The 24,947-nt window shown below is 39.0% G+C and overlaps 1 protein-coding gene across 1 annotated transcript in view; it reads right to left on the reverse strand.

Moving 5' to 3' along the window:
• The window catches only part of LOC139713673 (N-acetylglutamate synthase, mitochondrial-like), a 66,477-nt gene extending 42,836 nt beyond the window's left edge, over positions 1-23,641 (reverse strand). The window contains exons 1-2 of the mRNA XM_071625373.1: positions 23,211-23,641; positions 17,250-17,772 (exon numbers count right to left, since the gene is read on the reverse strand). Of these exons, the coding sequence (XP_071481474.1) occupies positions 17,250-17,645 (396 nt within the window). The 5' untranslated portion in view covers positions 17,646-17,772; positions 23,211-23,641. The remainder of the gene's footprint in view (positions 1-17,249; positions 17,773-23,210) is intronic.
• Between the last annotated feature and the right edge of the window lie 1,306 nt (positions 23,642-24,947).

The following is a 24,947-nucleotide window of genomic DNA, read 5'->3' on the forward strand; positions in this document are numbered from 1 at the left end:
TACAAATTAATACATCTTGGGTCATGACCCAGCTTTGTGCACATCGCACATGTATAAATTGTAGTTATTCTTGCCATATCATGTATTCTAAGACATATGGCTACACATGTGTATATGCAATTCTTTTCACTTCATATCAGTATCACAGCAGTGCATTATAATGACAACTTGGTATTCTTGCCAGATTTATTTTACATTTAATTATGCCATAACCCCTAAATACAGTTGTACCTTTAGATTCCAACCACCACAAAGTCACTCCATGTTGTCTTTATCAAACTGAACACTATATAAACTGTACGTATCACTTGAGTATTGCAATGTAGGTCACAAAGATTGTCAAACAACACAGATTTCTTAATCATCAGCGATGACAAGTGAACACCTTACACAAGAGCGTCAAAGCAGCACCTGTGCATTTGTAATGTGTATTCCCCTACTGTCCCTCAGTACTATTTGTGGTGTAACCTACTAAAGGGTCAAGCACCACATTGTGACTATCAAGGGGTTTATTTTTAGCTCTAGAGACAAATCTGTAGCACTGACCCAGACGCAACAAATCCTGGCGCTCAGTAGTACAGGCAGCCCTTAAACCTGGGATCTCCCTTGCTGTAATATTAACAGTCGTAAGGATACTGTATACAGCACATGTGGCTGCAACTCAGTTTTGTACGAAGACTACATAGCACAGCTCGATACTGAGGAAGGTGTGAAATACATTTTGTATGGGGTGTGTATCCATTCAAGGAATTTGTTTCACACATGCAACGTCTCCCCATGCTTTGGTGTCTTGATAATAGATACTGTGACCCCATTTACAGCATGGTGTCTTCATGACCATGAACTACTCCATGTAATATTGGGTGGTAGAAGGCTTAACGGTGCACCACGTATTCTTTCTAGGGTACGTGTTTGGCCCTGAAAAGGGGCTACCCAGTCCCAACGTTTCGGCAAGCATGCTTCTCGCTGTTAGATCTTGCCGTTCTCATTCCATTGAGAACGGCGAGAACATGCTTGCCGAAACGTTGGGACTGGGTAGGTCCTTTTCAGGGCCAAACACATACCCTAGAAAGAGGACGTAGTACACCGTTAAGCCTTCTACCACCCAATGTTCTACCGCCACGGAAGCCTTCAAAGATTTTACCCCATGTACAGTTTATAAGGAGTCTAAAGATGCATATACTGTAAAACATGATATATTTGCGGCATGAAATTTTCGCAAAATTGCCACTGGCATTCAATGTAGCGTAATGTAGACAAGAACTTTCGCATGCATTTTAATTTTGCGAATCTTGGCGCTCGCGAAAATTCACGAAATTAAAATACACACGAACATTCCTTGTTTTACAGTACGGTACTGAGATAATACATGTATGCACTTACATAGGTGGACTTAACTGTTTCATTTGTGCACATTTTATAGTAGGTGAGGTGCTTTGAAAATCCATGACACTCAGTGCACTTCAGTAAGTTCACATCTGGTTCTGATAACTACAGTTGTTGGACATATGATTTCTACAATATAAACAGGACTCAATATCATATTTCACTGCAAATGTAAGTGTTATGTTTATGAATCATCCTCAGCTAATACAGTACACTTGTTTCTGAAGTATGCTACCCAGCCTTACCTATCATGGAAGTGATGATACCTTGAGTGGATATTTCCAATGCCTATAAATGTATGTTTTGCAACTAGAACTATAGACATTAAAGGCATTACGTACCATTTGCAGATGTAAAAAAAAAAAAACAAGTTCTTTTAAAAATAGTATTGAAATGTGAGTTAGGGATAGAAACAACTGATGTAAAAATGTCAATCAGTATTTACTGTAGTGTTAAGTAAATTGTTAAATATATGAAATGTGAACAATAGTTATTATAAAATTGTTTCAAGAATGAACCGTCTACAGTTATGGTTTATTGATAAAAATAGTGATATATCTTTATATTTCAGGCTTCATTGCAACATTTTTATATGGTAGGATGTTTTGTGATACAACTGACCTACAAATATGCATCAAATGTGATAACTTGAACATTTTTTAAAATCACTGCTCCAAATTGTAAACAATGTACCTTTAAAGTCCACAGGAGCATATTCCTTCAGCTATTTTGAGTGAGCCCCAGTGCGCCACAAATTGGGTAGATCTTCACAGATTTGTCAACGGATGCATACAGTCCATTAAACACACACGTGACTACCTCAAATATTTATGTGTGACTTGCACTCAATTTGCCATGGCCTGGCTGTACCAGTAGAACCATGCATCAGTGAAACAAGGGCTGCATCCATCAGAGTACATGTACTGTATGTGGTGCTCCTCCTTCCCCCCCCCCCCACCCCCCGAAAGTGGGTTTCATTTCAGTATGACAAATGGTACAGGTACATGGTGTATCTGGCTTGAGGGGACTTTAATGAAGGAACACTTACAATGTCAAGAGAGTGTGTTTGATATCCCTTCAGGTATAAATTCTTTATAGACAAGAGATTTACCAAGTGCAGCACACAATTTTTTTTAAAGATCTACCGGTATCTAAATATCAACTATGAGTGAGACTAGTATCACGTAATCACCATTGAGCCAATATACAGTAATATTGCTTGTATGCATGGCACATTTTATGCTACAGTTTCTACTAGTAGACAGTAAACCCATTTCAAAATGGAGGGAAAAAATTCCATTCATTTTTATTTTTAACATCTTGACATAGGTCCAGCAAAACATGTTAACTAGCAAAATACAGACTGACTGTTTATGAAATGTAGTAGTACAGCATACAGGCTTTCAAACAAAATAATTGTATGATCAATGATCGAAAGCATGAAAAACATAACCTGATCTTGAATTGCTATTGAAGATATAAATCAGAAGGAATCTAGAACAAAAAAAAATGTTCATCGTCTCTCTCAAACAGAAATTACCACTGCCACGTAACAATGGCTGATGGACATGAGTTTTAATAGCTAGTATTGAACTTGACAGGGACTCCAGACTCTTTCAACCCATGGAGTGGTGTCCACAGCATTAGGCCGAGTTATCTTATAAAGGTCAGCTCGGTCTCTTCACTGCATACTCGGCTCCTTGATTAGCCTGGGAGGCGTCCCAAGCCACAAAAAGTCTGGCAAGGCGCTGGCTCTTATCTGTACATTGTACACCCCCGCAGAAGAAATTGGACGGGACAGCTCAGAAAAACCTGGAGATGGACAGCCTCTTTCACACTGCCTATAGCACGGTGCTTTAAAAAAACATTTTAGTCCATTGAATGATAATGCAGAGCTCTGAGCAATGAGTGTGCAGCATAACTTTTGCATTCGAGATGATACGAAAATTTGTGATTTTTAGATATACACCATGTATATTTTATGATACCATCCTTTCAACATTACCCATGAAATTGTAAGCCAAACCAAGTGATCCCTATAACAAAACAGAAAAGGGGTATTTTCATTCTAAACATATGATTTTTTTTTTCCTAAAGCATGACTGTATATATCTCTGGGTGGGAGTTTGTGAAAGGGTCCTTCTTTGAAATCAATTTAACATTATCACTTATTTTTAAGGCAATATTGTGTATGTTTAAAATAGGCTTTGAAGTAAAAACAAAAAGGAACACACACATATACACACATCATATATTGGGTCTGATTTACTCAATGAATGGGAAATCTCTAGGCACCTTGAGACACAAAATAATACTATGTATCAGCTAATAAAGCATTCATGTGAATTTGCTCATGAATACATTGTATGACCATCATCCTATAACGAGCATCATCATGTAATGAGCATAATCAAGATATCATAAACAGCATCACTGAAATATGACAATTAGAATTTCATAAGTTGAAATACTTTAGAGACAATTTCTATGACTCACAATATCAAAGTTCTCTTTCACTGTGTAGTTGAGTAATTTGATTGCTAGTGCACAATGCACAGAGTCAGCAAGGGTATTTTGTGGTTTCCCACCCGCACAGTCAGACATTCACATCAAAGCCAGGCTGAAGATAAATGCTGCCGAAGGCTGGAGGTAGACAAGATGGCGATCAAGTCTCAACCCTTTCTAGTCAGTCTCAGAAATTCAGACCTTATCATATCACTTGATATTATAGAACTCCTCTACTTCATCATACTGTATACGCTATAATTTTCGCGTACATAAATTTTCGCGAATTGCCGCTGTCACACATTTTCGCGAGTGGTTAAATTCGCGATTGGGGGGACCAGAGAAAATATGAAGTGGCAAAGAAAGTGTGAATTTTCAACTTACTAGCAAATAAGAATGATACTAGTTATACACTGCATGAAAAAGACTTGCCAAACTCTGTGAACTAGTAAGTTAGAATTCAACATTTTTGAAGTGGTTAAGTCCATCGCACTAGATTTCTGACGAGTGGTCCCCTAGATTTCTGACGAGTGGTCCCGCCTTGCGATAATGGATTGGCTTTCTACAGTATTCATACGTAGACGTGGATGTGCGTAAACAAGCTTAGCCAGTATGGTCTGTTCGGTAAGCCGTGACATGGTATACTAGTACTGAAATGTTCGTATCATCAAGGCAAGGGATTCATTTTGGAAGGTAATATTTTCGCGTGTTGTTAATTTCGCGAATAGCTCCCGACTCGCGAAATTCGCGAAAATAAAACCCCCGTGAAATATATAGCGTATACAGTACTTTCATTCATGGATGAGGATACACTGAAAGAAACACAGGTCTATGACAATGATACAATTACAAATTTGAGTTAATACTTTACATGTGCTCAATCTACCTTGTGTTACATGGCATGTTATGACACAACACTACCCTTGCACATAGGAGTTGAAAATAAAAGCATGACTGGACATTTGATAGCAAACAAATCAAGAGGATAGCACTCCGCAATGATGATGTACTCCAACTGATGAGGTCATGTTACTGCATGTCCTATCCCATCATGCTAGGTATTCCATCAACGAGGATATAATCTGAACACGTGGCATGGGGACAGCTTGTCCCTAAAGCGGCCCCTTATTACAGCACAACCATTTATTTCTAAATGCTATGTCTGCCATCCAGTGGTGAAATTATGAATGTGATACACAAATGCTATACAATGCTTGGGTTACTGGTGTCACATGGTACACAAATAATTATGATTTCATATAGCAATTGCACTGTGACATCTGCTGCATAGAGCAATGAAAACTGGGGGGCACACTTCACAATCATATGGTTAATACTTGTCACCTACATATGTATGTACAGCTGTAACACATTGTAAATTGCAGTACCCGTAGTCTGGGTGCCAAAGTCAGATTTGAGCCCAACCTCGTTTCACCATTCTCCCAATGTTTTTTGATGGCTTTATCTTTCATTTATGCAGTGCTGAATCTGAATCTGGATGCCTGGAGGATTTTGAGATGTATATTCAAGATGGCCACCAACATGGCCCCCAAAATCTAAAATTCCTATACTGTATTTCCTTTACGAACGGTAAATACTTAAAAAGAAAAAAATACATATGTTTTTAACCTTTTTCAAGAGTGCCATTATGAATCTGGGTGCTGCAAGTCTTGCATCCTTGAGGATTTTGATATATTGTGACTGTATTCAAGATGGTCACCAAAAATTGAAATTCCCATGTAGGATACTTCCTCAACACACTCAAAGTGGTAAAAAATGAAAAGATTTGATGGGTTTGCCTACTTCAAGGGTGCTGGCCATCATCATCCTCTATGAATGAGATATCATCTAGGCATTACTAATTACTCTATTCATGTCTCACTTACATTTCACTCCACTAAAATTAAGTAACAAAGAGGAAGGAAAAAGTAAATGTTTATTGCTGTTCTGCATCAAACTGATAATGGTATTACTGTAAGGATAAATCTGTCCATTAATAAAACACATCAAACTGTTTGTACGTAGGTCAAAGGGCATGCTTGCTTTCTTCTTTCCCTAAAAAAGTTTGTTGTTTAATCATGCATTTATTCAAATTCAAGGCAATTTGAGTAGAACATGAACAAACTCCAGTGGAATGTGATCTTTGTGAGATCCTCCACCTCCCCCCCCCCTCATTTTTCAAAACAAAGTCTGGCCTTGGTCACAATACATGCCACAGGAAGTAATACACAAAGGCAATGTCCTTACCTGCAACTTGGCCATGTCATTGAACAATTGACATAGCATGTACTGCCAATGACATTTTCTATGAACAGTAGGTTACATGTGACCAAGTAAAAAACAAGTCTGAGCTTTTGTGCATTCAGTTGGGTATTTGGCCTGATTCCCATTTTATCACAGTTTGTATGCATGGTTCATATAGTTTAATGATGAAAATTTTGTGTTAATGTCTACACGTTATGATGAATACAATGTATTACCGGTATATCAAAAGTTTTGGTAGTGTTCTTCAAATGAAAAGCACATGTTCGAGTCACCACCATGTCCTGAAGTACACAGCGTTGTTGCATGACTGGAAAAATCAATATCAAAGGCCATTTACTTTCACACAACTTTGTCTTTACTGGGATGACTCAAGGGAAAGTGAGAGAAAGACACTAATCAATATCAAGCTGGTCTTTCATCCCTGGTCAACACACTGGACACGGCACCATTTTGTTCAAAGCAGCCGTGTGGTGATCAATAACAGGCTCCACCTATTATAGAGTATTACATTTTGTATGGCTCACAGACACCTGAACTCTTGCTAGAGCATGTCATCCATCACGCATGAATATCCGTCAGCAGCTTGCATAACTCCTCGGATTGATGATTTGGTTTTCATTTTAATGGCATAACTGCATCATTTTTCTTGACGTACACTGTACTTGTAGTACAGTGAGTTTAATAGATGAATGCAATTAAAAACTCCTAACAACCTCAAGTATGACTTAAATGAATTCAAATTTTGATCAAACATTTTTTTTTTCATTCAATTTTATTTCACATTTTGTATTCTGCAAGATGCACAATCTAAGAAGAAAATAATTTCATATTCTTTGGTAGTCTGACATCAAAAGACACAGCGCAGCATTCCAAAGTGTACATTGTACGTGATATGAATCCCTACATCGTCCTACAAATGAGTACAGGATATAAAGCTCTGACTGAATGAGAGTGTACCCTTGAATGTTTTCTTTTCAAGCAACAACCAACCCCATTCGCCGAGTGTCTCTACTGCGAATCCAGGTCGGTGGTTAATCAACGGAAGTAGGTTCGCCCATACGAACATAGCACCAATCAGTCGTCGGCATGTTCTGGCTTTTGGGGGGCTCCAGAGACAGCTCAACCTTGTCACGAGGAGTTGATAAGGGGACTTAGAGGAATGCGCTCCTCACAAAATTACTCACTCGGAGACGATGCAGACAGGGCATTAAAGGCATTTATGACTGTAGTCTAATGCTTCCGATTTGAACGATCTGAGCTGGATGGCTCTCCATACGACCAGTATCTACGCAAGTGTGTAAAATTGAAGCTGATTGACAAATTGTCGTCATTATAAATTACAGCACAGACAATACTTTTATAAACACAATGTTAAACAGTGTCCTTATGATAGTAGGCTCTACACCTTTGACAAGAAGGCTAGTTCCAATCCTTGTCACCAATATGGTACAAGGTCCAGCTCAAACTAAATATATGACCGTGCACCTCAAAACGAACATAAAGTCGCCAGACATGAATTTTTAGTTAAGACCATATTCTGAAAGAGCAGACTTTAAGCTTTGAAATGATGTATAACTCAAATCGAATGGACTCTCCTAATCTATCTAAATATTGGAAAGAAAGCACAAACTCAGGAAAAGTGTGAACTGAGAAAAGAGGCTCTGAAGTACAGTGTCTATTCAAGCGCTTAATCTTTACCAATGAATGGGAAAAAAAACAGGAAGTAAACAAGTAACAACAATGAAGGGATTATTAGATTAAACTGTAATTAAGCATGCCTCATTAACACATTCTGTCCATAATTGATGCCAACTTTCAAAGGAGTAGCACTATCTTTTCAAAAGTTATTAGAGTTGAAAGTGAAGAATGTGGACAAGGTTTTTCAGAAATGAAAAAGGGATTCTAAAGACACACCTACAACTTTGTAATCACACTATTCTACCAAAAATGTTCGAGATAAACGGCTAAAAAAACACGCTTTCCTGCCCGTTTTATGATACCAAATTTTAGCATAATGTAAAAGAAGACCCGCTCTTTCAGAAAATATGAAAAAGTCAAGTTCGGCTAGGTTGACCCATTTCACTTATTTTCAGTCCTCACGCAAAATCAGTGTGTGCGACTTTATGTTCGTTTTGAGGTGCACGGTCACATATACAGTCAACTTCGGATACCTCGACGTCGGATAAGCCAAATATCACTTACCTCGGGGGCAAAATGAAAGTCCCGATTGTTCCTATGGAGTTTCCGTGTATTAAAATTCGCGTAGCTCGAAGAAAATAACTCGAAGTTCGGTTACCTCGAAGTGAAATCTACTGTCCCGATCTTGATTAACTTATTGTTTTTCCCGGCATGTAGCTCGAATCGAAATTGCAACATCACTCAGCATCTCCGATAAAGCGCGCGTGGACAGCGAAGAAGACATGTCACAAATCTTTTCACACTCGACTGTAAATATTCGCGACCAGAACAATCGCGCGCCCAAAGAAATACCCGGTACACAACTGACAAGAAAAATCCCAACACCTACCTACATACGTACACGGTATGCACATAGCACCCTTGCCAAGCAATGGAGTGCTAACGACAGCACTACGCTCTGCCCCATCATCTTCTTTTCTTTAACCACTGTGTTTTAATTCTTGATCATGATAGACATACCGTGCGCGTCAATTTCTTAACCGTCGTGGCGCACCTGCGTATATAGGTGTTGACAGTTATATCTTTGGCATTAATCACGGTCCACTGTCCAAACATCAATCTCCTGCGTAGTGCCTTTTTTAACTTATTTTTTTTTTACCTTTCACGAAGTATGTTTCATTTATTCTTCCCCGAGAACGCAAGCACTGATTTTTTTTTTTCAGCAATGCGATTATGAAAATTTTGTGGAATATGATGTGGAAGTATAGGCCGAGCATAATAAAGAATAGAATAGACAGAGCTCCACACTATTAACTTTTATCGGGCCACCAGTATCATTGATTTTTATTTTTTGGTGGTCGAATCTACTCGAAATTAAAATCTGGCGACACACAAAAAAAAATGGAGAAAAACATTAGAAAAACTAAATCGGTCCTACAAAACATAGAAAAATGAATATTAAGCATTACTAAAGTGAAACAGATGCCCATGTCTAAAACAAATGAATAGAAAATCCAATCATCTAGACTCTGTGTTTTAAGATTTAGCAAATAGGCGTATAGATTATTATAAAAGTTGATGCCTATATACTTAGGAGGTCAAAACTTCGGTTTGAAATGAAAAAGTGGGAGCATTTGCCGACATTTGTTAGCATCTGACATTTGTTTTAGCATTGTAAAGAGCCGAAAGTTACCGTTATTCATTTCTTATTGTAAAAGCAATCATCCAACATTTATTAGTCTGTTAGCACCTTACGGAGCCAAATATTACCGTTAATCATTTTTAAATGTAAAAGCAAACAACCGACATTCATTTTAGCATCTTACGGAGCTGAATGCTATCCTTACCCATTTCAAAACGTGAAAGCAAACATCCGCTATTTGTTTCAGCATCTAGGCCTAACTGAGCGGTTTAATACCGTTAATCATTTCCAAATGTAAAAGCAACAATCTGTCATTTATTTTTGCATCGTACGAAGCAGAATCTTACCGTTATTCATTTCAAACATACGATATTTATTTTATCATCGTACGGAGCCGAATGTTACTGCTGTCCTCTTCCGAAAGTGGAATGAATCATCAGACAATTATTTTATCATCTTATGGAGCCGAATGTTACTGTTTTTCATTTTTGAAAGTCGAAGCTGACATCAGACGTTTATTTTACAATCAAACGTAGCTGAATGTTACTGTTATTCATTTTGAAATGTAATAGCACATATCCAATATTTTTTTTTTTTGCATCATATGGGGCAGAATGTTACTGCTATTCACTTCCAAACATGCCAAACGTAAAAGCAATCATTCGAGATGTACACTGTATTTTAGCATCTTCCGGAGCTGAATGTTATTGCCATTTATTTTCGAACGTAAAAGCAAACATCCAGCATTTATTTTATCATCGTAAGGAGTTGAATGTTATTGTTACTCATTTCCGAACGTCAAAGCAAACATCAAACATTAATTTTACCATTGAACGCAGCTAAATGTTACTGTTATTCATTTCGAAATTTAAAAAGCAAACATCAGTTATTTTAGCATCGTATGGAACAGAATATTACTGCAACTTCCGAACATAAAAGCGATCATCTGACATTCATTTTAGCATCTTCCGGAGCCGAATGTTATTGCTATTTCCTTTCGAAAGTATAAGGAAACATCCGACACTTATCTAACCATCGTACGGAGTTGAATATTGTTTTTCATTTCCTAACGTCAAAGCAAATATTCGACATTTATTTCAGCGTCTTCCGTAGCCGAATATTATCCTTATTCATTTCCGAACGCAAAATGAAATATCTGACATTAGTTTTAGCACCATACGGAGCTGAGTCTTATCGTTTTTCATTTCCAAAAGTATGAGCAAACATCCGACATTTATTTTAGTATCTTACGGAGCCGATTGTTACCGCTATTCATTTTCAAAAGTAAAGGCAAACACCCGACTTTTTTTTGGTGGCGCGATAGGGCCACCAAAATCTTCATTTCTGAAATTTTTATTTCAATTCCGATTTTCATTCAATTCAGTCATATAAAAGTCGATTCAATTCCAATTGACAAGCATGTAAACAATCGGTAGGCACTATAACAGATACCATGTTGAACATCGATAAACGTCGGATAGGTCGAAGAAAATTCGACGTACGTACGCGTACCTCGGATTTCGCGTACCTCGAATTTCGCGTACCTCAAACCATTTTCTTCAGTCCCGACGACTTCGAGGTATCCGAAGTTGACTGTATATTAACTTTGTCCTCAAGGGAGAGGCATACAACTTGTACAATCCTGTGTTGAACGTAATGGCTCTATCTTGAAAGTTTTAACTGTATTTTTCTTTGAATGTTGAGAGCATCATTCTTGAAGTTCCTTCAGTTATCCTGTGAATGCTACAGGCATCCTCTGGTGGTGAACAGATAGAAATGTTTGCTGGAACAACTGTACTTTATGATTAATGATCCTGACTTTAATGCAAGAGATGAATAGGTTCATGACAGCTTTAAACGTGGCCCTTTCATTTTAAATTCTATTCAAAATCTACCAGCAGAGAGCAATGAGGATAAGACCAGCCTGTGCCAGAGCTGAATATCAAAATGTCACTATACATGTACGGTGTAGGTCTTGCACTGACCCTGGGTAAACTTGTAATTCTTCCAAAAGGGTACCTGAAGCATCTTTGTGCCGGAGTGAATTTCTTCATGGATACATTATCTTGCATAAGGATGATGATACACAAATTACATGCATTTCACGCTCAGTCTCTTTCTGGGTTTTTTTTTTACATTTTCCAACAGCTGACTGCAAATATCAACAGTACTAATGATGACACAGCATTGTACCATCATAGTGAACGGTGATTGAGAGTTCTCCGGGAGAAGAGTTCAAACAAACAAAGCAAAAAACAACCGGAAGGACAGATTCAAGTGGACTGTAGCGGCCTACGACTTCATCTACATGCTGAAATCCATCCCGTATTATCAGAGGGATGTGTGGCATTCGAAACGCTCACCGCTTGAGGCAACAGCCATGGGACTCTCAAAAGTGTTAGCCTGATTTGTAGGCAGTGCTAATTGAGTATAGTGAGCTGAAAATCAGATAAGGGAGGATCACAAAATACGGTCCGTGTGTCAAATGTGGCGGCCTCTCTGTGCTCACGTATCACACAAAGATCTGGATATGAGAGATAATGCAATTTACCTACACCACAAAATACAAAATTCATTGGTGCGCACTGAGCGACATCCACCTATAGAATTTACTTGTTAAACACGTACCACAAAATACAATTCATCAGTGAGCACTGACTGACATCCATCTATGGAATGATTATGATGTTAAAAAAAAAAATGTGTTTCTGAATCTGCTTTCAAATATTGACTGCGAACAGGGTATAGGTGCCTACAATATCATGTGACTTAACATTGCCTTAACTTCATTTCATTAAGCTTCACTAAAATTGCATTCTGCAGAAATTCAAAGTTTATAGATCTTTATAAGAACTTTGATTTAATACTGCAAAACACCTATCAAGCAAATGTGCAAAAATTGAGCCTGCAGTGAAGATGTGTAAGCTTAGAATTGAGCTTCAAGTACACACATTCAACAATCACAACCAATTCTCATCTAGATCAGAAAGTGTACCATTATTTCGAATAATGATTAATATACTGAACAGTTCCTACAAATACAATGTATGTTATGTCCTTTTGTAGCCTACACCTGCTAATTATTCCATGAAGGGTAAATGAGACAGCATCTGAGATAAAATCAATTTTATGCTATCATCAACAGATGTAGAATACAATGTATATTTCCAGTACAGCCCTAGGAATAATTGCTGTGCTTCTAAAAGGAATTTAAATTGAGACGTACATGTATGTAATACGAAAGCGGGGCATTTCAACTGTGCACCAGAAAGAACGGCACAAATATACCGGTAAACATTTTCCATGTTAAATCCAATTTGATTCGCTTGAATGATGTGACCCCTGTATTTTTCATAATATCAAAAAAGGCAGCAGAAAGCAGACAACTATCAACCTGGATTTAGGTTGATCTTTAAAAATTGAAACATGCTTTTGTCATGCAGGAAGATCTAACTCCTCCCCCCCCCCCCCCCTCCCCCCTTCTCTCTCTATCCAACTCTACTCTTCCTATCTCATCTCTGGGCAATTTTGGAGGCAGTAGGCTCTCCAATTACAGCAGCTCTAGTATGGGTAGTCAAGTCACATAGCTTCTGGAAACGACTCCTCCAAATGAAGATGAAGCTAATGCTCTTGTGTGCATGTGTGTGGGAGGGGGAGTTTGGAAGGAAGGGCAGAGTAAAGGGGAGGGGGCAGGGAAGGGGATAGGGGAGAGGTCGGAGGGGGAAAGGGATGGGAGGGGAGGGGGTTCCGGATGCATACAAATACACAATATATTCATCACTATGCACAACAACAAAAAATGGCTATGCTTGAGGCAGGGACGTGCCTACCATTCCTCTACGTTGTAAATTACAGTACAAAGTGGCAAGGAGTGGTACAGCATGACAATAAGTGTGCTGCACTGTATCTTTGTCAGCTTCCGCTCTGCATTTTGTGCAAAATGTTGTTCTCCATTGGCTCTATGCTACTTTACAATTCATGTCTGCACTGCTTTTCAGTCTTTTCATTTTAATATTTTGAAAGCAAAGGTACCTTGAGTTTCGTTGTTTGCCAGGGATGCAAATTTAATCTAAAACTCCGACAATCCCAGAATGGCAAACACTTCATCACAGAATACTGCCTGAGCTCAGAGTATCACTGGACATTCTTTTATTTCAACACGATACACATACAATGTAGTCTTGTGGATTACACGCTTGTGACAAACGTGTACATTGTTTCACATTTTCTCACTTAAAAATCACATGTTATACAAAAAGAAAAGCTTTGTACACTGCTTCATTTTGTTTCATATCCTCTGAAGTTCACTCGGGAATACACAAAACAATATGTCATAGACCTCTCTGACAGTGGCAGGGTCTGATGGACACGAAAAGGTTGTGCCAGGCAATGCACGGTGATTATCTTTGCATCAGGGGCCTGGATGCTCCCTCCGAACGACAAGAACACGACTCTGTGAAAAGCAGGCAGACACATCAGCCACCTTCTTTTCTCCCCACGTAGGCAAAGAGGCTTACAGTACGTGGAGAGAGCCTCCTTCCAGAGTTTAGCCAGGGAAACACACGGAAGCAGTGCAGATATCCACACTGCCCAAAGCTATCATATTCCTAAACAGAGCGAGGAAGCCATGAACACCCAATACAGAGGAAAAACCTTCCAGACAGCAACTGACTCTACTTATTATGTACTTGATCACCTAATGTCTGTAGTATAAAAAAGCATTATAGTGTACAGGTGTATGTGGAAAATGTATCATCATTCACTATTTTTTTTTTCTACAACTGACCTCTTGTGTAGCTACTGTGCAAATGAAAATTTCCACAAAAGGTTCAACCTGATTCTCCTTTTATTATATGGTTTCAATATGTTGCACTGCCATAAATGAAGGAGGTTGAAATTTTGCTATCTTTTCTACATGTACTACAATTGTAGCATGATATTGTGATTCACATTTGACAGAGACTCCAACCCCAAGCACCTTCTGATCTGGAGATTCTCCTGGCCGAAACCCCTAGCAAACGGGAGACTCCAAGTTGATGTGCGCGAAGCACGAAGTTCCTAGGGTTCTAGATGTTCTCTGGTGCTATCTAAGGCTTATTTTTTCAACATACGATAGCAATAAGTAAGAAATCCTTTCCACCGGGAGACACTGAGCCAGGGCGGGAGAAATCAAATATCAAGCGGGAGAACAGGAGATTTTGCAAAAATGGGCTTTCAGCGGGAGATCTCCCGTCGAAAACGGGAGAGTTGGAGTCTCTGATTTGATGAAAAGTATGAGCTTCTACTCCAAGCATTTGAATCATGTGCTGTTTTGTAATCAATCAATTCCCTGATCCATTTACAGGCAATGGCAAGCAAGAAATAAAGTAGTCAAGTCTACTTGCAATATCTGTCAGCTATCATGACACCATTAATATGACACAAAAGCTTCAATCTATTTTACTACAGTCTTGGTACTGTATCTGTTATGAACATTTATAACCAGAATCAAAATGTCAAATGGTACTGTAAACACAACATTTTCGCAGCATGAAATTTTCGCGAATTGGAGCCGGCAGCCTTTTTCGCAGCATGAAATTTTCGCAAGTTGCCTCTAACATTCAATGCATGTAATGTAGACAAGAACTTTCATGCGCACTTTAATTTCACAAATCTTGTCTCTCATAAAATTCACGAAATTAAAATGCACACGAACATTCCTCATTTTACAGTACACTGTATGGTACGGGTATCAATCAATGATTTTAGTGGAGGATTTCAAAAATTAAATGCAAAAAAAAAAAATCAGAATTTGTTTTCTCTTGTCATTTCATTATCAGTCACACTATTCAGAAGCATACTTGCCTCACACCATACAAAGATACAATGTTGAATTTAAATCAGAATACATGTACCTCTGTTGAATATTACATGATATAGAGTCTTCTAGACAGACAGTTTGGCATCTATTGCAGTAGGGAGGTGCTAGAGAAGGAGAGACAACAACTGCTCTCCTTTGAAGTCATGCGCGCCACCGCCAAGAAGTTGAAATGCGTTCAACTATTGTGTTACCCAGGTGCTTTGACAAAAGAGAGCATCAATAATCGCGACTATCTCACAGATACTTGCCCCTGCTGCAATTCGCTCTCTCTTTCAAGGTGATGGCAACAATGAATTTGTGTACCTTGAATTGGAGCAGCGAATCAAAATACAGTGTAAAACTGACAATTTTAACAGCAAATAGTTTAAAAGCACGCTGGAACACACTTTAGCGGAGTACTTTATTTGAGAGATCAAAACATACCAGATTTAAAAGATTGAAAACTACATTGTAACATGCGAAAATGTGCGCATTATAGAAAAATATTAGGTTTTTAACAGGACCTAATTTTCATTTCATTTCGATTTGCACACTACAAAGAAACTAGAAATATAATTTTATAATATTGAATTCTTTCCTAAACTATACTAAATCGATTTGAGTATTTCATTTAAAACTTTACGGTGAAATAAAGCTTGTAATTCAACGAAAGGTGAAATCCGTTCTTCATCTCCAAACTTCGCCTTGCAACTAGAGCGGTGCCGAGCATGACTTCAAAGCGTAGTGGAATGCCTAGACATCCCATTGTAACGCCTTGAACCCAAACGTGTGTTTGCATGAATTACAAAGAGTTGCCACTCCATCTCTGTAACACCGCCCTGATTGCAATACTGTATGCCAATCATATTGTTGCTTGCTTTTTCATAATCACCTGCCACTGCACATCTCTTTAATTTGGCACTGTCAAGCATCCTATTTTGGTTGAACTGTCTGTGTGTTGTGCCACTTTGAATAGTGTTACTTTTGTACTTCATACATTGTACTATGCAAAGAGCACATTCGATGCTAGTCGTAGATCTTGCATTGGCAAAGAAGTATGCAGCTTTGAAACAGGTGGTACCTCACTCAAGGTCAACCTGTCATACACAGGCAAATAATCACTTGATCAACGGAACAGAAGAAAGAGGAGCTATCTCGAGAGGCACATGCTCGCATTCTCAACTAAGACATGTTTTAACATCTTCAACAGATGCCATCGTCTCAAGCACAGACTACAATGTTGCCCTTGACAAGGCACTCAAATACATGTATACTGTATTCTTTTCCCTAGTGTCTTTCAGTTGTTTTTTTTTTTCTTTCTTTTTACAATATACCGTATGTGTTTAAAGCACACATCACATTACAGGCTCCTTGTTAATCCAGTTGCCTTTCATAATATTGACCCCTACTGTAAAGTTACATGTAGCTACACACATGGGAAAAATGAAATCAAAGACATGCACCCTAGCAGACAATTTGTTTAGGTGCATTACTACCACGAACTACAATTATTGTATTGCACAGGTAGTACAATTATGCATCAGCTCAGAATAGCATGACAGGTTTTAAAAGATCTGTCGTTCATTTCACACCGAGGTTTTTGCTTGCCACATAACAATATCCTGGAACATGCTGACATGCAAACATGAAGCTATCAAGTTTTTGCAAATTTGTTCAGTTGGATGTACCGTGTGTTAGTACTAGTTAGTAATTACACATCATGTTGAATCAATGGGACTAGAACATTCCCTCAGAGCAACAATGTTTCTAGATTAAGAAAAACAAAAGCAGGCATTTGTTTCCTAATATCACATCTCAAAGTGATATTGGGTTGTAACATGAAACCTTTGCGAATATCCTAACATTACACAGTGTGAAATATGAAAGACCAGTGACCTACGTGTATGCACCAGCTGCTAGTAGTGAAGTTATTGGCTTGTTAAAATGGGGAGAAGCAGGGAGCATGTTACTTACCTCTTCAAGAAATCTACGTAGGTCGTGAGTGAGATTGGGAGAATACATGGAGTTCCAGTCGTTAGGCATGGTGATCTTGAAGAAGTCACTCTTCCACCTTTGGTACTGCAGCATGTAGCCCCGCTGGTTGGGGTGCACCTTGGGTGCCTTGTGGCAGTCGGAGGCACCGGCCTCCTGCCAGACACGGGAGTCCACCACACCGCACAGGGGCTTGGCGCCGGACAGGAGGGAGAAAGTCCTGCTCTGGCCGGCTGCCCCCTTCTTCAGTCCCGCCCCGAGGTTCTGGGCGTGTTTTAGGATGCTGCTGGCGAGATCCCCACTGAGGAGGGTGCTAGGGGGCGGGGAGCACTTGCTCCATCCTGAAAAGTTTCTAGTGATGATGACCTGTCGAGACATTGTCACTGAGTAAAGGAGTCTCTTGTGTCTTCTCCTGGTTTCTTCACACTGTTGATATCATGGCCACTGACATTCAAAGACTCGTCACGCAGTCAGGGATGGATAAGGCTGACCTGCGAATTAAGTCCTGGATAATGAAACAATGAGATTTAAAACAACCATATTTCAACATCTTATAAAAATAAGCAACCCCAAACAAGAAAATTAAACATCATAAGAAAACATGTAAGTCAGTGGTCACAAACATATAGCAATTCAAAATAATATCCTATTAATTATGTTTTATGTCCTCAAAATATCAATATCATCAAAATACACAGTTAAGAAGTTTTGTCATTTTTATACTGTAACTTGATCATGTGAATTATTCCTTCCAAGGCTCACTAGTTTACATTGTAAGACTTTATGTGCAAACTTCATAGCTTTCCAGACCTTCGTACCATTTTTGTTTTTAGCTGTGATGTAATTTCCTTGACTTCCCCCTAAAATTGTGATGATACAAAGTGGATGGAGTTGAGTAACATGTCCCGTGAGAGCACTATCATGATTGCTAAGCCCGCAGTACTTTTTAAATGTCTGCACAATACATGCATGGGTATGATGCACTGTACATAACAGAGACTGTGTGGATTTAGACTACTCCACAGGCTCATCTTGAGTTCCAATCCTTCTACACTCAGTTTCATTCACAATCTTTCAAGTAATAAGTAGTTTGCTTATCATTGCCATCTAGTTGGTTTTTAATCAAAATTGTGTTAGATAAAGTTGATGTTAAAGGAAAATAAATTTCTGGTTTCAATCTTGCATTAATTTCAATGATGATTTTGAAAATACTTAAGTACACACAACAAAACTGTCTCAGTAATATGAAAGATTAATTACAATGAACATTGGAATGGCAGCACTGATGTGGAGCAGAGGCATCTACATACATCGTATGATTACATGGAGCTCACATTAATTGTGCGACTTGTAAGCAGAACATCCCCCTTAAAAACCTGGCTGATGCTTTAAGACTACTCTGCCAGTAACTTGAGCCAGACAAGGGCAAAAAGTAACCCAGACATTGTCTGGATGCTACTCTACTTTGCACCTCGACAAAAAGTGAACGATAGTGATGTCTAAGCGTCATCTGGATGTCATCCTGCATCTTAAAGCCTGCTAAGAGAGGGCTCAATTATCAGTAGCCAAACAGGCCTACACATTGTACAGTACATGATTTGTTATTTAAGGCAGTGAGCACAGAATGCGTTGACTGGAACTTGCGATAGAAATGAGATTCATTACCACAGCATACAAGGAGGCCAGATGGCTAACAGGGGCATCATTGTACAGATGACTTATAGACAATGCATTATGGTTACAAGGAAAATAAACAAATGGTGAATACATGTAGGTTCTGATAGATCAGATTGATAAGTCAATATATAATAAGTCAATACTTGAATTAAAAAAATAGAAAAAACTCTGAGAGCACAGACCTCCCCAAGCAGCTGTAACTATCCACTGATGATCTTGCTCTTCAACAGAGCTCAGTGATTTCCACCCATACATTATGCATGCTGAAAAATCGTCCGATTTCCCAATATACGGTAGTAGGAGCCTTAAAAACTCTCAGCTGCGCGGCGCGCCTTGCCCTAGCAGAAACTAGAGCACGCACTTTATTATGTGTATGAAAACCTCAAAAATGTGCAACTTGAACTCCCAAGTTCAATGACCCTTCCTGCCAAAATATCAAAAATTCTTCATATAATCCATCAAAATTTTCGGATCACTATCAAAATTTAATCACTTGTTCCTTGTGTAATTTTCAACATTTCCTACACGTTTTATCCAATTCTGTGTGCAACTTTTTGAGTTATTTTGCACACAGACAAACAAACAAACAAACAAACCAACGGTAACGAAAACATAACCTCCTACCTTGGCAGAGGTAAAAAAACTAGAGTTGGCACTCTGAGAGTACAAACCTCCACAAAGCAGCTCATATCCACCATTGATGTTGTTCTCCGAATGAGGTCAGTGATTTCCACTCATACACATATAATGCATGCTGAAAATACCCGATTTCTCAATAAGCCTTTTGTTACTTCATCAGCTTCCAGCTGCGCGGAGCCTCGCTCAAGCAAAGCACAGTGCACATACATTGTATGCAAACCTCAAAAATGCGCGGATTGAACTCCAAACTTCAGTGACCCCATCTGCCAAAATATTGAAATTTCTTCCTAAAATCCATTAAAAAATCCTAGATCACAACCAAACTTTAATAATCTGTTTCTTGTGTAATTCTCAACCCTTCCTGTAAGTTTCATCCAAATCCGTTCATTACTTTTTGAGTTATGCTGCACACAAATAAACAAACAAACTAACAAACAAATGCTGGTCAATGAAAATATAACCTCCTTCCTTGGTGGAGGTAATAATGTGCAGACCGCATCTATAGGTCTAGTGATTCTACTATATCGCAGACTCTAGATTCTATAGATTTCTATATTTCTACCTCTCTCTTCTACTGCAGGGGCAGTTTCATTCAACATCGATGAAACTGCCCGATCAGGTGCGAGAGTACGCTCACTTCCCAGAACAGATGCAAGCAACCTCTGCTTTTGTTCTATAGTGGGACTAAGCACAACTACACGCAGTGCTCTTTAGCTGAAAAAAATAACTGGAAATCTCACAGAAGCATCTAATGCTGTTACATTGTAAGTTCACAATATACTAATCCGTAAAATAAGGCTTATGGACATACCTAGATAATGCCTAGATATGAATCCTAACTGTGTTTTTGGAGGCCGATTTGAGATGATGGGAGAGTGTAAGGGTTGCCTTCTGCTCCCGCTTGCTGCAAATACGTAAAGTGAACAATTTCACTCTTGTCAGGTTTCAGAGGAGGCCGCAAGTACAAGTGTAGGGCTATCATAGAGGGTGCATGTTGTATGTATTGTGTCAGATGACAAAGCGAACATGCATTCATCCCACGTGTGCAATCTGCTGGTGCTGTTCTGTTTAAAAGTGTTGTAACCAACCCTCTTTGGCTCTTGTCATGCATACCAGCTATGTACCACCTCCTGCCACAAACCAGGAACGATCCAAACAGCTGCCAAAAGGAGAGACGTGTTGATAGCACATCGACTAGTCACTCTTGACTAACATCGATTACTGTTACGTCACCACTACCGGTACCGTACCTAAAGTCGCCAGACATTCACATCGCATGTAAGTCGCGCCGCGATCAGAGATTAGCAGGGGCAACAGATTTTTATCGCTCTCAAAAGACATTCCTAATTCACTTTGTTCCTCCATAAAAACACAAATAATTGTCATCCAAATGGGCTACCATGTAACAGGTGACAAAATCATTTTTAATGCAAGAATGTTTTTGATTTCAAATGGATTTCAGGTGGCAGATTAACAAAGTTTTTCAAATGTGATGATGCACAATGCATCCTACATTGAAGTGTGATAACACTCACGCTAATAATACGTGGCGCACCATGGGCAGCGAACTAAATACAGTGACTTAGTTTTGCCAACCCGGGAGTGCATAGGAAATACAAGTGGCCACTAGTGACGTTAGACCACCAATATGCAAATCTCCATCCACTGAAGTGTTGATATGCTGCAACGTTAAATCTACATTGTAATGTTTAACGTCAGGTTAGGAAAGTTCTATAACATGATAAAGAGTCAGAGCGAAGATTCCTACTACACTTGTTATTGCAACGTTGACTTTAATGATTGACCCCTTTAATTTGAATCAGCTGTCTAGTAGATCTAAAGTTTTAATACAAACAGAATGGCCCGAATTCGCGAAGGTGGTACAAATGAAACCATGGTTTAAACCATGGACAAAAACCATGGAGCGCCATGTGTCACATGGAATATTTCGTTATGAAATCAGTCATTTCGTCGATGAAATGATTATTTTGTAACGAAATGATAACATTTTGTAACTTAAACGAAACGGTCATTTTGTTGACAAAATGACCAATTTCGTAATGAAATATTCCGTGCGACACTTGGTGCTCCATGGTTTCCACGTCCATTTTCTATATGGTTTAAATTAAACCATGGTTTCATTTGTACCACCTTCGTGAATTCGAGCCACAAAGTCTACGGAAAGACTTCCATATGTACCCCCCCCCCCCTCCCCATTATTATACACCTACATACATACCTTAACATACAAAGTACCTTGGATGTGGGCGTATACAAGTTATACTTAACTTATTTGCCCCTCGGTGCCGTCATTACATGACCTTAATAACTTTTAGTTAGGCGCTGTGCAGTAAACATGGACAAAAAAATATCCGTCGGGGTTGTATTTGTTCTTGTCTTGACTCGGGGGCGTTTCATCAACAAGTTCGTCAGAGTTTTCACCGACGAATTTGCTATCAGCCAATCAGACCAAGAATTTCATTAGCTTTTAACAGTTGTCAGTGTAAATCCTTGCGTCTGATTGGCTGATAGCAAATTCGTCGGTGAAAACCCCCGACAAACTCGTTGATGAAACGCCCCCCAGAACCTCTCTAAGTTAGACTTAAAACTATTCACGGATGGGCTGTCGACTACAAATGATGGCAACTTATTCCACTCACTGATATTCAGTGATAACTCTTTGAGAAAAAGAGCACTGTCTCACTTTGGACTTTTCCACATGTTTCTTCAGCATCTTAAACTTATGACCACGCGTCCTTCCTCCAACTGAGAACTCAAAAAAATCAGAGGACTTCATATCATCAATCCCATTCACAATCTTAAAGATCTCAATCATATCGGCTCTATGCCGTCTATATGCCAATAAAGGCAATTTCAAATGTTTAAGTCTTGCTTCATAACTCAAAGGTCTGAGTGGACGTATCATTCTGGTAGCTCGACGCTGTAGACCTCTACATTCTCTACATTGTATGAGCTTCCTCTGAAGTCCGCATTTCCCTTCTTAAGACACTAAGATCAATGTTACCCTAACTCTAACCCTTGGCCTGACCCTAACCCTAATCCTAAACTGAGTAAACTCTAATCCTAAAGCCACCTAAACTTTATACATAACGCAAAGCGGGCGGGGTACATATGGAACTTGGAAGTCTTGCCAAGTCTACAATTCTAACACTAACGTAAACGTTAGAGAGTAACACGTTAGAAATGCTTGGATTTAAATTATAGACACTAGTAGGAACCCTTGACTTGAAAACAGTGAGGTCCTTAAAGATTTCTATGAATCCAACTGCTAACAATCGTAACATGTTACAAGTTATTAAAAGCTAACAGCTAAAAACGTTTTGTTTTTGGGGGGTTGTTTTTTGTTTGTTTGTTTGTTTGTTTTTCTAATCACATGAACACTGCACCGTCGTGCGCAGAGAGTAGCTTCCAACTGTAATAATCAAAGCCACCGGATCAAGCCTATTACAGCATTACGGTTAGAACTCTAACTGTTAGTTGTCCGATTGAGTAATTTAGGGCAGACCGACTGTGACTGTGTATTTTTCTAGCTCATATGAGCTGACTCTAGATCTAACCGTTAGACTAACCAGAAATCTATTAAAATTTAATGAAAATTTAACTCACCGACAAGATCGAGTCTACCAAGTCCACTTACATCTCTCTCAACATGCTCATTCAAGTCTCTTCAAGAAACTGTTAGAAGCAGAACTCCAGTCTTGCTATTAAATTTTCCAGTTTGCCGGTAGAAAGGCGCTGCCAGTCGGTACGCGATCCCAGGTAAGCTAGCTAGCAGGAGGCCAGCCGGTGTCGGTACTACACGAACCGGTACCGGTATGCTAGTCGGCCTCGTATGTATAACTGTAGACTCTATGCCACATGGATTCAACAAAATTACCGGTGCAGCGCACGTATTGGGATAGAAACTAGCTATCATTTACATAAAATATCGCCGACTACGTGTGTTCCGTGCGTAGATGAGCGATTTATCAAAGGGTAAAATGCGCTGATCAATGTCTGTAGAGCTGCGGTCGGCTTGTCTCATTGAGAGATCAGTGGCTTGCATGAGAGATCAGTGGCTTCCAGAGAGATTCGTTGAATTTGTAAAGGGCACGATTGATCTTAATAGAGATTGCTCTCATATATCTTGAAAACATGTGTATCTTGTGTATGGCTGTATCATTAAAAAACAAGATAGCAGTCTTTTTAAAACCGCTTATCCGAACAGAAATTAATCTTAACAAAACTCATTTTGGACCAGCGCCCTCTATTGTTGGTTACACTGTACACACAGTGCACTGATGTTGCATATTTTACTTTACTTATGAAGTAGGCCTACTTAACAGTAGTGTGATTTTTTTTTTTTCAGTTTATGGTAGAACTTCGTTCAATGTCATCTTGATACCAACTTACTCTATGTAAGTTTCACGTTCGAGATCGAAGTAGAAGTCCTTCGATTTTTATTTCCTGATTTCATCATAAGCATAAAGGGAATCCCATCATTCCTCTCCCACGGACTGAAATGATTATTTACAAACTTGCCATCACAAGGAGAATTTACATAAAAACAGTCTTACGTGCATTTGCAGCGATTTCCGGAAGGAGAACAGATGAACTGCGCAATGATATTTAATTGCATTTCTTATGAAATTCATAAAGTGGTTTTGCTCATAATAGGGCCCACATAGTATATTATGTTAATAACGTGGAAAGAATGTACACTTATCATCGCACAAAAAAAAAAAAAAAAATAGGAAAGTAAGCAAAGACGCTCAACAACAGATAATGGCAAATGCAAACTTAAATATGACATATATATCCTCACAAATATTCCATTGGTTTCTTCGATAAGAAAAATTACTAGGCCTATATTCGGTCAATGATTTTGCCAGTGATAAATCCATTCCACTTCAAAAGTGGTAAGTCAATGCAAATGGATGTAAAATAACATGATTGAATTGGATAGTTTCTCCTGATGCGACGGGGATGCTGCATATAATGTGTTGTTGTTGTTGTTGTTGTTGTTGTTGTTGTTGTTGTTGTTGTTGTTGTTGTTTTGGGGTATAATGGAAGGTTTGTCAGGTGATAATAACCACCATGTGCTGGGAACCGTTTCATGAAACTTTTTGTCAGTGATTTACACTGACAACTGTTAAAAGCTACTGAAATCCTTGCGTCTGATTGGCTGATAGCAAATTTGTCGGTGAAAACCTCCAACGAACTCGTTGATGAAACGCCCCCCTGGGGGGGGGGGGGCATTTCATGAAGCATTTTGGTCGGATATTTTTCTGACAAACTGTTACAAGCTACTGAAATCCTTGCATCTGATTGGCTGTGAGAAAATTTCTCCGACAACTTTGTCGG

This window comes from Diadema antillarum, unplaced genomic scaffold (genome assembly GCF_040938485.1).
Source record: "Diadema antillarum isolate AM-2024a unplaced genomic scaffold, OU_Dant_1.0 seq00002028_RagTag, whole genome shotgun sequence".
In the NCBI taxonomy this organism is placed as follows: domain Eukaryota; kingdom Metazoa; phylum Echinodermata; class Echinoidea; order Diadematoida; family Diadematidae; genus Diadema; species Diadema antillarum.